This window comes from Cynocephalus volans, chromosome 1 (assembly GCF_027409185.1).
Source record: "Cynocephalus volans isolate mCynVol1 chromosome 1, mCynVol1.pri, whole genome shotgun sequence".
Taxonomy (NCBI): Eukaryota; Metazoa; Chordata; class Mammalia; order Dermoptera; family Cynocephalidae; genus Cynocephalus; species Cynocephalus volans.
This window is the reverse complement of record NC_084460.1, coordinates 80,271,450-80,284,813: the sequence shown is the minus strand read 5'-3', so window position 1 is coordinate 80,284,813 and position 13,364 is coordinate 80,271,450. Positions and strand designations below refer to the sequence as shown.

Here is a 13,364-nt window from a genome sequence, read left to right as displayed (position 1 = left end):
CAAGGTTGCACAGCATAACAGCAAAGCATAGCAAGGCTCAGTTAATGTTCCTGTTCTCACCCTCTAGTTGCCATTTTGATGATTCAAACTGAGAATTTTTACTAATACATCTAAAATCTATTGAAAAATATCAAATAGGTAGTTATTTTTAACTTTTCTGATTTAATGTACTGAAAATAATGTGTGGCAGGCATTTGTAAAACAGAAGAAAATAAGCAATAAATAGGGCATATGCACTTCAGACTCTACACTGAACTGGGGAAATGATCTCAGGCCAGTACAAATAGGAATAGCCTCACCTTCCAATACGTATACTCCAGCTATGTGGCCTGAACCCTGATACTGGACATTTAACAAATCTACAAAGCAGTAAACAAGTCAAGAATCTAGCATATCTTACCCAAAAGTGCCTAATCATTAGCAAAATGAGAAAAAGCGTTATGACAACTCTGAAAGACACTACAGCCAAAGAAAAAAAGGATGAAATACAGCATATTTCAACAAAAAATACCTTCCAATTGCTTCATAATATGGAATAGCTTAATAAGAATATAAGTCTAGTAAAACAAAGATAAGAAAATGAACCAATAGAATGAATGAAAAGACTGTTCATCTAAGAAAACAAATTGAAAACCAAAAGAAAATCACAAGGAACAAAATGGACACCCCTTAAAAACAAATTATTGCTGTAGAAGAAAAGCTTGACATAATCACAGGTCATGGATGCAGCTGAAAAAGAAATTAAAGCAGTAAGTAAAAAGCTTATAGACAGCAAGATGGGACTGATCCATCATGAGGATTTTTATTACATAAAAAGCATATGTAATCGGATGCTTATTCAGAGACATATAAGAACATTTCCTTGAAACAGGAAAAATGAAATGAACCAGAAGAATGAAAATGTGGCTGATTCTGGGTGTTGTTTGAAAATATCATGTTCAGTCAAGATAGGAATTCAAATATAAAGACAAAAGGACAGGCATTCAAGAAAGCACTCAAGAAATACTGTACTCACGAGCTCTTCTTGAAAAACTCATTGACATTGAAATGACTATTAAGAGATGAATCAGAGTGGAGACTTCACTGATGGTGTGCATTGAAATAACTTAAATATAAACTAATAAAATAGTGTTGGGAATTATACGTACAGAATCGAATGTAAAGATTATTATCTTGAACAATATGAAGAAATGATAATAAAAACCAGGAGGTGGCTAGGAAAATTAAGAAATTTAAGAAAAATTAAGTAGGGAAATCAAAGTCACACCTTTCATGAAGGGGATCTCTACTGAAATATGATCAAATCTGTTTTATAATCTCGTTTTAAGCTTAAAAAGGATTCTTTAGAAAATATTTTTTGAGACTTTGAAAATAAAAGATTCATCTCGTTATTGACTTTAATTTCTACTTTCTTTAAATTCAACTAAAATTAATTGTGATAGTTTTATAAAAACAATTTTTATATACTGTGATCTCATTGTTAAGATACATTCCTAATGTGTCTGCAGTCTTGTTTACTTAGTTCACAATAATTTCTGAAGAGTATTGAGGTGAGGAAGTTTCTTCATTTGTACTTTTCTGTTTTACTTGAATGCTTTATAAGGATCTGTGCATCATTTTTACTCAAATAGTAATTTTTCTTGAAAAACAACAACAACAAAAAAACCCAGAAAACTGGCCTTAGGCTTATGTGCCAACATGTTAAAAGTAGTTAATTCTTGGTAATAGAAATACAGATGTTAGTTATGTTTTTTATGCTTTGTATTTTTTCAAAATAAGGGGTTGAAAATGATTTTAAACATTATATTAGTCTTTTGGAATAATCCTTAAACATCAATGGCTATCCCTTATGACATGCAAATGTTTCTGTAAAAGGCCTAGTATTTTATGCTTGCAGGCCGTTATGGTCTTTGTTACAACCATTCACCTCTGCCTTTAAGGTGCAAAAGCCACCATAGACAGTATGTAGATGAATGGGTGTGGCTGTGTTCCAGTAAAACTTAATTGAGAAAATCAGGCTTTTGTAGTTTGCCAGCCCCTGCTTTTTAAAACATCACATTTTTGTAAAAGTGTTTTCAGATAGTAGGGAAAGCTTACAACTAAATTATATGAGCATATGCTTTATAGCCCCTGTGTGTGAAAGGTGTTCTCGTTCTGTTTGTTACCATTGTTCCCCAGATGCTGCATAACATGAAAGGACAGTTTGCTGAGCATCTTCTTGGAGCTGGATTTGTAAGCAATAGAAATCCTAAAGATCCGGAAGCTAATATAAATTCAGGTAAAGCAGAAAACACAGTGTAAATAACTTGCTACTGTTATCCGTTGTATCAGTATTTTACTTTTTTTTCCCTCTGTCTTCCCGTCTCCAATAGATAATGAGAAGATAATTAAAGCTGTTGTTTGTGCTGGCTTATATCCCAAAGTTGCTAAAATCAGACTAAATTTGGGTAAAAAAAGAAAAATGTAAGCATTGAAGATTATTGTGAATTACTTGTAATTCTCTCTTTAAACTTTTGAAATCATGTAATGTAACAGGTTTTATATTGTAAATTTGTTCTTATTCCTATTTGGTCTATATAAATGTTCTTTACTTTTGATCATGTAGAAGGCAGGCTGTTTAACACAGGCATCTCTTTCCTTCACAACACATCCCTGGAGTCACCTCTCCAATCACCCATTATTCACAAAGAATGTCAGTAAAACATGATACCAATGTAAATATTTGAAAAACCAGCCAACTGTGAAAAACCAGTGCCTGGGTAGTAATTGCTTGTGGTAGATTTTGTTTCAGGAATTTTTCCCCTCCTCTTATAAAATAGATAATTTTGTAACTTAGTTCTTTGATTAAAATTGTGATTATTTTACTATTTTGAGAAATAAAGTGTAACTAACAAATGTATATATGAATATCCTCAATAGTAATTGGAGACAACACAAGGCATATTTTTGCCTGGTAAAAATTCTAGTAAGGATACAGAGAAACTAAAAATCACAAAATGGCTAGTGGTACATCAAACTTTTGGAAGGCACTTTAGATTAAAATTATGTATCAGGAGTCGTTAAAAAAGTAACTGGCCCAATGAATAGATAAATATTTTAATTTGAGGAGTATGTCCTAAGGAAGTAATTTCAAATTTTTTTAATAGCTATATTGCAACCAACATAGGTATTTAGCAGCAATGGAGGAATTATGGTTTTATATCGTATTATATGGCATTTCAGTAGTATAATCTGTAAAACTTTGAAGTGATGTTTTATATGAAAAAGTTGGATAACCTGTGATTATAAACATGAAAAAATATAGACTTTAAAGATAAATTAAAGTGCAAACATTGTTTAGGGCAGTGGTTCTCAGCTGGGGTGATTTTGCCCCCAGCGAACATTTGACACTGTCTGGAGACATTTGTTATTGTACTAAGTGGAGGACTGCTACTAGCATCTACTAGGTAGAGGCCAGGGATGCTGTTAAACATCTTATAATGCTCAGGACAGCCCCCCACAACAAATAATTACCCCATTCAGTGTGTTAGTAGTGCTGAGGTTGAAAAATCCTGTTCTGGGGTATAAGATTATGGGTAACAGACAAAATTTAATCACTGTGGTTGAACTGTCTACATTTTAAGTGATCCAAGTACTTTTCTTGGCCAAATTCTTTTCTATATCTATACCTAACTTTACAAGTAGGGAGCTCCAGTGGCACAATCGGTTAGCGCGCGGTACTTATACAACTTTACAAGTAGCTTAACAGAGAGACTCTTTGAAATAAAATATTTTATTATCTCCCTCTGCCATTGTGGGAAAGCTTTATGAAAAAAAAAATGCATTCCTTTTATATTTGTACTTTGTTTTTGATCTTTGGCTTTGTTTTTATATATTTTTATTGGAACTCAGCCACACCCATTCATTTACATGTTATCTGTGTCTGCTTTCCTGCTATGCTAGAGGTGGGTAGTTGAGACAGAGATTATACTGCCCACAAAGCCTAAAATTACTGTCTGGTCCTGTATAGAAATTTGCCAATCCCTGCTGCTCTAATGATGCAGGGTTGCAGGATGGCATTGATTAAATTGACTGTGAGATGAGAAAAAATAATTTCTGGTTTTATTCTGAATAATTAATCATGACTATGATTCATGATTTGTTAGAAGTATTATAAATTCGTAGTACCTCAAAAAAGATAATCTTAAAAACAAATAGGGAAAATTAATGGATTATTAGCTTTTATGCTGTTGTCTAATATGGGTAATCAGCATTAACTATTAAAAATAAGCCGTCAAACATCTCCCTGTTGAATAGTATTAGTTAAAGACTTATAAATTGAGATAAAATTTATATGAGTATCAAAGAAAAGATCCGTAGGAATTGAGAGACTTGCGTAGAATTGTGTCAGTATACATTTATCCCAGATATTGCTGTTTTGAAATTGGGAGATTTGAGTGAATGTGAGACCATTTAAAACATTTTAAAATAGGTTTTTTTTAAACACAGTTTTAGTGAAAAGTCACTTTTAAACAAAAATTTTATTTTTATATTCATCTGAGTACATACCCTTGATATTTTTAAATTGATCATTTCACAAAGTTATTCTGCAAAAAATTGAGAGCTGCTTGTCAATATCATGATTGTCATAGTAAAAATGTATAAACTGTTTTTGTCTTGGTCTGAATCCACTTATAATTTTATTTCAGATATTTATTTTGTTCTTTGTCCTTCAATAGTATAATAAATATTAACATAATTAAGGAATACTCTGTCACCTTTCTAATCTGTTGAGTAATTTATACCTGCAAGAAGAGAATTAAGTTATATAATTTAGGGTATTCATATTTAGCTGGTATTTTTCCATATATTATTAAGAAAATTATGCTCTTTCCTCAAATATAAATTTGTAAGTTTTTATATTGCAAAAATAAACTGAGCTCAGCTGTGGAATTTTTCTAGATTTTGGGGTTTGTTTGGTTTTTACGAAACCCATCTATCAGTTTTTAAAAGATTGGAAAAGAATCCCTTAGAAGACTTTTTTTAACAAACTTTAACTTTCTTAAAGGGTGAAAGTTTACACAAAAACTGATGGTGTGGTTGCTCTTCATCCTAAATCTGTTAATGTGGAGCAAACGGACTTTCACTACAACTGGCTTATCTATCACCTGAAGATGAGAACAAGTAGTGTGAGTGAACATTTGTCTTGTATTTTCATAATTGTTTTCACAATTATAAACAAAAATTTTCTTTTTTTTTTTCTTCTGACCTGAACTACAATTTTTTTCCTTAAGTAAATAACCTATACTTTTAATTTGCAGGTCTGTCATGATGGATCTTGGTATTTTGATTAAGAATTAATTAATTTTGCATTTTAATTGTTTGATTTGCATAATTTTTTCAGAGCCTTCTTTCAAGAAATACTGGCATTTTACCATGTACAAGAGTTTACACTGTATAAAGAATTTTGTTGGCATATCAATATACTTTATAAATACTCGTCAGAATATTAAGTGGGATTCCATTTATTTATATTTTTCTCTTTAGAAAAATAATTTAAGATGGTTTCTTAAATACTAGGTATATAAAAATAATTTAAGTACATTAGTGTTTAGGTTTAGTCATTCAAAATATTTTGTTCAAAGAATAGTGCAGTAGTTTAAAACAAAAATATAAAACCCCTATGTTCTCTGAATTAATCAAGAATGGCTCATTTAAAATTATATTCTTCAAAATTAATACGTGTAATTACACTAGCAGGTTAATAACCTGTTTTTGAAGCAAGGCACTAATAGATTGATGCTGGTGATATTGTTGAATTAATGTGGTAATAATCTTTTCAGACTTCTGAATGTATTAATTTGCTTTAATTTTCATTACAGATATACTTATATGACTGCACAGAGGTTTCCCCGTACTGTCTCTTGTTCTTTGGAGGTGATATTTCTATCCAGAAGGATAATGATCAGGAAACTATTGCTGTAGATGAATGGATTGTCTTTCAGTCTCCAGCAAGAATTGCTCATCTTGTTAAGGTGACTGACTTTACATGATTGTCTTAATTTTTTTTTTTATTGAAACATAATTGATTATACATATTTGTGGGGTTCAGAGTTGAATATCAGTACCTGTATACAATGTGTGATTATCAAATCAGGATAATTAGCATATTCGTCATTACAAAATGTAATCATTCTTTGTGTACATGATTATCTTTAAATCTACATGCCTGTCAGCATGTGGTCTTGTCGTTTTGTTCCAAGTGTTATATATATTAAACATTTCTTACTCTATTTCAACAGAGCAAATAGTCTTGAGAAATTGATTCATAGCTTTTCTGAATTGTGTTTTGAGGTGGTAATAGACCAACCATTCTAAATGGCTCAGCATGATTGAAGTTTGAATTTATCTACACTTTAGTTGGTTGCTCACTATTTCAGTCTTTTGTATATTAGCTTTTGAAACTGTTTGTATTAGCTAGAGTAACTTTTATTTATTACATTGTTTGATAATAATACACCTGCATTTGTTGAACATGTGTAATTTTTCCATCATTAGGAATTAAGAAAAGAACTAGATATCCTTCTGCAAGAGAAGATTGAAAGTCCTCATCCTGTAGACTGGAAGGACACTAAATCCAGAGACTGTGCAGTGCTGTCAGCTATTATTGACTTGATCAAAACACAGGAAAAGGCAACTCCCAGGAACTTACCACCACGATTCCAGGATGGGTGTTATAGCTGACAACTTTTCTGTGATGGCCTGAAAAGCCAATTTTATATCCATTTTCCATCACAGTTTAATTTTTGGCTAGATGCCAAAACCTGGGACATGATTTTTGTGTGTAAGATAGAAATTTTCATGTGTAAGATAGAAAGCTTTAGTAGGAGGTAAAGACTCAATGTGCATGACTTAACAATATTATCCATAGCTATTATAAATATACCATAAAAAGCAATATGTTCTCTAGTCATATACTCTTGTGCTCATGTCCACACTTTGGGAGTGTTCCTCTTATATATATTGAGTTTTGCACCAATTGAGAAATTTCTTTGTTCTGTTATGTAAAATTAGTCTTTCTGCCCATAATGACTGAGTACAGAATCAGTAAAAATAGAATGGTTAGCCAAAAGGCAGTGTCAAGTAAGAATTTGAACACAACCACATTTTTAAAAATGAAACTTCTATCAGAAGTAAATTAATTTGTTGTAATGAATTTCAGTATTTAATAAATTGTACAATGTGTAAATCTCAGCTAACTTCTTGGCTTGGTTTGTACATCTCTATGGTTTATTTGATGTTTTTACTCTTAAAAATGTATATATATATACCCCTTTTACATCACCCCCTGCAGCATAAGGTAGCAGTTGACAGCATGGGTCTGGAGCCTGATTACCTCAGTTCCAATCTCAGCTCTGTCACTCACTAGAGTCACTTACTAGATATCTTGGGCAGATTACTTGGCTTCTCTCTGTTTCCTCTTATCTATAAAATACAGGTAAAACTTGTGAGAATTAAACATGTTAATTTGTATAAAGCACATAGACTAGTGCCTGGCACATAGAATGTACTCTCTCAGTCTTAGTTATTATTTGTCCCTGAAATATTTTTTCAAATGTATAACAGTCCATTATATTAGTTCTTTTTCATTGCTACTTTACCCTTTTAGCCAATAGAAGCTAATGTGACAACATGTTCTGTATGCTTTCAGTCCTATCAGACTGTGACAAATACTGTTGTTGCTGTTCAACAGCCATTTTGTCCGTCCCTTCGTGCTTGCTTGTTCAAGAGTTCCCTCTCTGCACAGCTTTGTGCTCAGGGATGCTGGACTCTTCCCCAAGGGTGAATCTATCTGGTTGTTCTAAGACAATCATGTGTGATCTTATTTCCCTCATGAGTAATTGCTGAGGCATGAGTATGAAAACCTTTGTCAGTGTCAACTAAGTGACGTTCAAAAGGATGTCTGAGTTTCAAGAGGAGGAAACTGCTGTCTTTCTTTGGGCATTGTTGTGTCTGAATCTGATACTCGGAACTGCTGCAGCCAACTTATGATCACAAGGGGACACAGAGCCATATCCTGAGGTTTGGCTCCATAGAACTCTTTAGAGTCCTTGATAATGCTGTTGAGCTGCAGAATTAACCAACTCTAGAACTGCCATACATATGGACTGACTGATTTAAATAAACCCTTCATTATTTAAGCCACTTGTAGTAGGGTATTTTTAACTTGGAAGAAAGCATATTAACTGAAACGTATACTATCCATTATTGAGTGTTATTTGTTGAGGCCTCTATTTCTGTTCATTTTGTGATATAATAGTTTTAACGCCTGTGTCTGACAAAAGGTGTAAAAGTGGTAATACTAGACAGACTGCAGAAAGAAACAGGAAAAGCATCCTGCTATACCCTAAAAAATGCAAATTTTATTGTGCCTTCCAATAAATGCAAGGAAACCAAAGGAATAAGAATATCATATACAATGACTGGTATTTATTGATAATGCTATGATGATCTGTTAACAGCACTGATTCAGCTACTACTCCCATTTCTGGGAATGTATGCCACCTGTCTGTCTGTCCTATGTCTTGGCTGGTCTCCCAAAAGTGATCTGTCTCACTGAATTCTTACATTGACTCATGGCATACTAGCTTTGCCCCTAAAGTCAAGGTGACCATCAGGTCCTATTTGCTCTATAAGAGTTGTGTTTGTGCTTTTTTCTTTTTTCTTTTTTTTCTTTTTTACTATCCAGTTTAAATTCACATAGTCAGTTGGCCAAAATGGTCTTGGATGAAAGGATTTAAAGATTTGTAAAAAAGATAGTTAGTTCTGTTTTTGCAAACCAATATTTAATCTCCATATGAATGGGAAAAATATTCCTTAAGAATTGTTTAATAGATGAGGTGTTCAGAGATTAAAGCAGTTTCTGTACCTTCAATTTATGTTTTCTTCACAGCTGATAACAATGGAAATTTTAACTCAAGGTGCTATTTATTCTGTTTCTTTTGTTTACAAAATAGGGCATTACTGAGTGGAAAGTGCATTCTGGGTCTAAGAGCTATTTGTTCTCTAGTGGTTTTAAAGAATAAGACATTAAATTAAGAAAGAAGATATATTTGTCTTACCATTCTCAGCAATACAGAGGATAACTTGAAAAAAATAACCCTGAAACAGAAACTTATGCTTTTGGGGAAAGATGAAAGAAATAAAGCACTGAATAATCCTTTAAAAAGTGTGTTTGAAAAGTGTTCATGTGATGCCTTCCTAATTTATTAATTTGGGCAAAAGCTATAGATAAACTTATACCAATTGTTACAAGTTATTCTCTATTCTTGCTGCATTTTTCAAATGGTTCACCTTAAAAGTTGTAAACTATAGAAAAGCTTTAGAACAAATTCTTTTTAGTACCTCCTCACCCAGAGGAAATGATGGTAAATTTCCTCCCAGTTTTGGCTCTGAGTTTGTATTTGTTTTTAAGTCACTGTGGTCATGTTGCATAATCATATATTTGTAATATGCTAATTGTTTTAAAATGGTATTGTTATTCTGATTTTAAAACTATGTCCTCACTGAAGAATATTTGGAAACTCGACATACAAAGTAAATCATGTTACCATTGCTACATTTTGATATGTTTTCATAATTTTTTAAAGCTTTAAGCTATTATTTTATATGTAGTAAAATTAACCAGTGTAATGTGTTAATTCAGTGAATTTTGTCAAATGTATAGTCATGTAATTACTACCATCACAATCTTGATATAAAACATTCCTATATCACCTAAAAATTTCCCTTGTTCCCCCTTTGCAGTCAATCCCTTGCTCCCACTTTACCCCCTTGCAACCATCGATCTGCTTTTTGTCACTATAGTTTTTGCCTTTGCCTTTTCTAGAATTTCAAATAAATGGAATCATATGTAGTCTTTTGTGTCCAGCTTCTTTCACTTTATAGTGCTTTTGAGATACTCATGTTGTTACATGTATTAGTAGTCCTTTTTTATTGTTTAGTCGTGTTGTACGATCATACCGCAGTTTATTCATTCACAAGTTGATGGATATTTGAATTATTTTTAATTTTTTTGCTGTTATGAATAAAGCTGCTATGAACGTGTATACAAGTCTTTGTGTGTTATTTGTTTCCATTTCTCTTGGGTAAATACCTAAGATTTAGATTTGTGTCATATAGTAAGTGTGTTTATAAGAAAGTGTCAAACTTTTTGGAATTTTACATTCCCAGTAGCAGTGTGTGAAGTGTTGAAGTGTTCCATGTTCTTGCCAGTACTGGGTATTTTTAGTTGTTTTGTTGTCCTTTTAATTTTAGCTTTTAGTGAGTGTGGAGTCTTATCTCATTGTGGTTTTAGTTTGCATGTCTATAATGATTAATGATGAGCATCTTTTAATGTGCTTATTTGCTGTTTTCCTTAGTAGTCTTATACACTTCTCTGTGTTTTGATTTTCCACCTCATACGTTAAATGATTGGGGATTTAAGAATATATCTGACTATGGGAAGATAGGATTACTAATTAATTTTAGGAATGCAGAAAGTTATTATATACATTCCTTGACATTGAAAATGGCCAGATGTACTACTCTTCCCTTGGCTGGTACAGTGTAAAGAGTTAAGCCATTGTTATAAAGTGCCAGAAGCACCAGTTTTAGATAGTCATGAGGGCAGGAGGTTGCATATTCACCATGAGGTGAGGTGAGGAATAGAGCATAAGAGAAAACACTTCTTGATGTTGGGAAATACAGGAGAGAGAAGGAAAACAGCTGATAAGGAAGCACTGCAGAGCAGTCTTTACTGTGGATGACAGAATCCAAACAGGGAAGTTCTTTTAAATTGTGACTACCTTTTTCCTAGTTCTTAAATTTGGTTCATGTCTTAATGGTCTGGTATGAATTTTCAAGCAATTTTTTTCAAGAAGACAATAAGTGGTTTATTTCTGAATCCTTGCAGAGTATGTTACCTTTCCACAATGAAGACAACCTGGTTGGGAATAAAACTCATTTTAGCAAAGTTTTAATTTAATGAAATAAAGGGATTCCTTAGTATTTTTCTCTTCCTAGGCCTTCTAGCTGTGTATTTATTTATTTTAGGTTTTTCAATGTTTAGTCTTTGCCATAGCTTTTATTAACCCCATTTCCTTATAACAGCCAAAATTAGATAGTTTGGTTATTTTTAATTGTTCCTGGAAGCAAATTTTTAACCTTGATTTTAAGGCAAAGGTGGAACAGACCTACTTCTACCGTTTTTATGCTGTTTGGAGTACAAATGGAGGCCAACATACTAGATCTCTAAATATTTTTAAGTTGTAAATTTAACAAACTTGAATAAAATGTCCTCCTAACTTGACAAATACATATTTATGATGACAAAAAATGGTATAAAATGGAATATCAAAGCTGTCTTTTAGCCTGTACTGAGTTTCTCCAAGTATTTTTACTTTTTCCATATATTCTTTTTTGCATTGATAAAACCATATGACTTTTTTTTCTTTTTTCTTTTTTTTTTTTTTTACTGAGCTGTTTTACTGTTCACCTTTCTTTTTTTTTTTTTTTTTTAAGTTTATTTATTTTATTTATTTATTTATTTATTTTTTTTTTGTCATTTTTTTGTGACCAGCACTCAGCCAGTGAGTGCACCGGTCATTCCTATATAGGATCCGAACCCGCGGCGGGAGCGTCGCCACGCTCCCGGCGCAGCACTCTACCGAGTGCGCCACGGGCTTGGCCCTGACTTTTTTTTCTTTTGCCTATTAATATGGTGGATCACGGTTGGTTGATTTTCAAATATTGAGCAAGCCTTACATTCCTGAAATAAACCCTACTTGGTCACAGTTTGCAATTCTTTTTATATATTCCTATGTCTTATTTGGTAACGTGAGGGTACTTCAAAAAGTTCATACAAAAATAGAATTAAAACAGTAATACAAATCCTTCTCTAAACTTGGGGATCGCAACCCTCGGTACGGTGCGACCGCACCACGCTCAGCCAGTGAGTGCACCGGCCATCCCTATATAGGATCGGAACCTGTGGCCTTGGCGCTCCCAGCGCTGCACTCTCCTGAGTGAGCCATGGGGCTGGCCCTTTCTAAACTGTTTGAAGACCCCTCATATTTCGCTCAAGATTTTTGCCTCTGTCTTCATGAGTGATACCAGGCTATAGTTTTAGTAGGGTAATGCTGGCCTTGTAAAATGAGCCAGAAAGTGTTGCCTTCCTCTTTTGTTTTCTGGAAGAGACTGAGGAATTGGTGTTAATTCTTCATTAAATGTTTGGTAGGATTCTCCCCCAAAACCATTTGCACTTATATTTCTTTTTCAGACATTTTAAAATTACAAATTCAATTTATTTAGTAGTTACAGGACTTTTCAGAGTTTTTGGTAGTTTGTGATTTTCAATGAACTTGTCCATTTTATCCAAGTTGAATTTATGTGTGTAAAATTTTTTATAATATCCCTTTATTATCCTTTTAATATCTGAGGGATCTGTATTGATATCCCATCTTTCATTCTTGACACTGGTAAGTAGTCCTCTCTTTTTTGTCAGTCTTGCTGTAGAAGGTATCTCAATCATATTCATCTTTTCAAAGAAAGTTTTTTCATTGATTCTCTGTTTTCAACTTCATCAATTTCTACACTTACCTTACTGCCTTCCCTTTGAGTCTCTGGGCTTATTTTGTCTTGTATTTCTGGTTTCTTGAGGTGGAGGTGTTTGTGCTAAGAATTCTCTAAACACTGCTTTAGCTGCATCCCATAGGTTTTGATACATTGTACCTTCATGTCATTCAGTCAATGTACTATTTCCCTCTTTATGTATTTTTTTTTCTTTGATCCATAGATTGCTGTTTAAGTTCCAAGTATCTGGAGATATTCTTGTTGTCTTTATCAATTTCCAGTTTGATTTCATTATGGTCAAAAAATATACGTTGTATAATTTCAATTCTTTTAAATCTGTTGGTTTATTTTGTGACCCAGAATATGATCTGTTGAATGTTTCATAGTTAACTAAAAAGGATGAATCATCTTCTGTTTTGGGGTGGAGTGTACTATAAATGTCAATTAGATCCCGTTCCCTGATGTTCTGTTCTGTACCCTTACCACTATAGTGTCATTTGTCTTTTTTTCCTTTTAGTTCTGTTAGTTTTTACTTCATGTGTTTTGAAAATCTATTATTTGGTGCATACACATTTAAAGTCGTATGTCTTCTTGGCAGACTGACCCTTTTATTGTTATGTAGTGTCCCTCTCTGTTTCTGGTAATTTTCTTTTTTCTGAAGTCTACCTTATCTGATAATAAGGTAGACACTCCAGCTTTTTTTGATTGGTATTTGCTTGATATATCTTTTTCCATTCATTTATTCTAAGTCTACCCATATAATTGTATTTGAA

At 32.9% G+C, this 13,364-nt stretch overlaps 1 protein-coding gene across 1 annotated transcript in view; it reads left to right on the top strand.

Moving 5' to 3' along the window:
- The window catches only part of DHX36 (DEAH-box helicase 36), a 55,525-nt gene extending 45,466 nt beyond the window's left edge, over positions 1–10,059 (top strand). Inside the window, exons 21-25 of the mRNA XM_063099571.1 lie at positions 2,179–2,278; positions 2,373–2,463; positions 5,048–5,168; positions 5,862–6,014; positions 6,538–10,059. Of these exons, the coding sequence (XP_062955641.1) occupies positions 2,179–2,278; positions 2,373–2,463; positions 5,048–5,168; positions 5,862–6,014; positions 6,538–6,723 (651 nt within the window). The 3' untranslated portion in view covers positions 6,724–10,059. The remainder of the gene's footprint in view (positions 1–2,178; positions 2,279–2,372; positions 2,464–5,047; positions 5,169–5,861; positions 6,015–6,537) is intronic.
- The last annotated feature ends 3,305 nt before the right edge of the window (positions 10,060–13,364 follow it).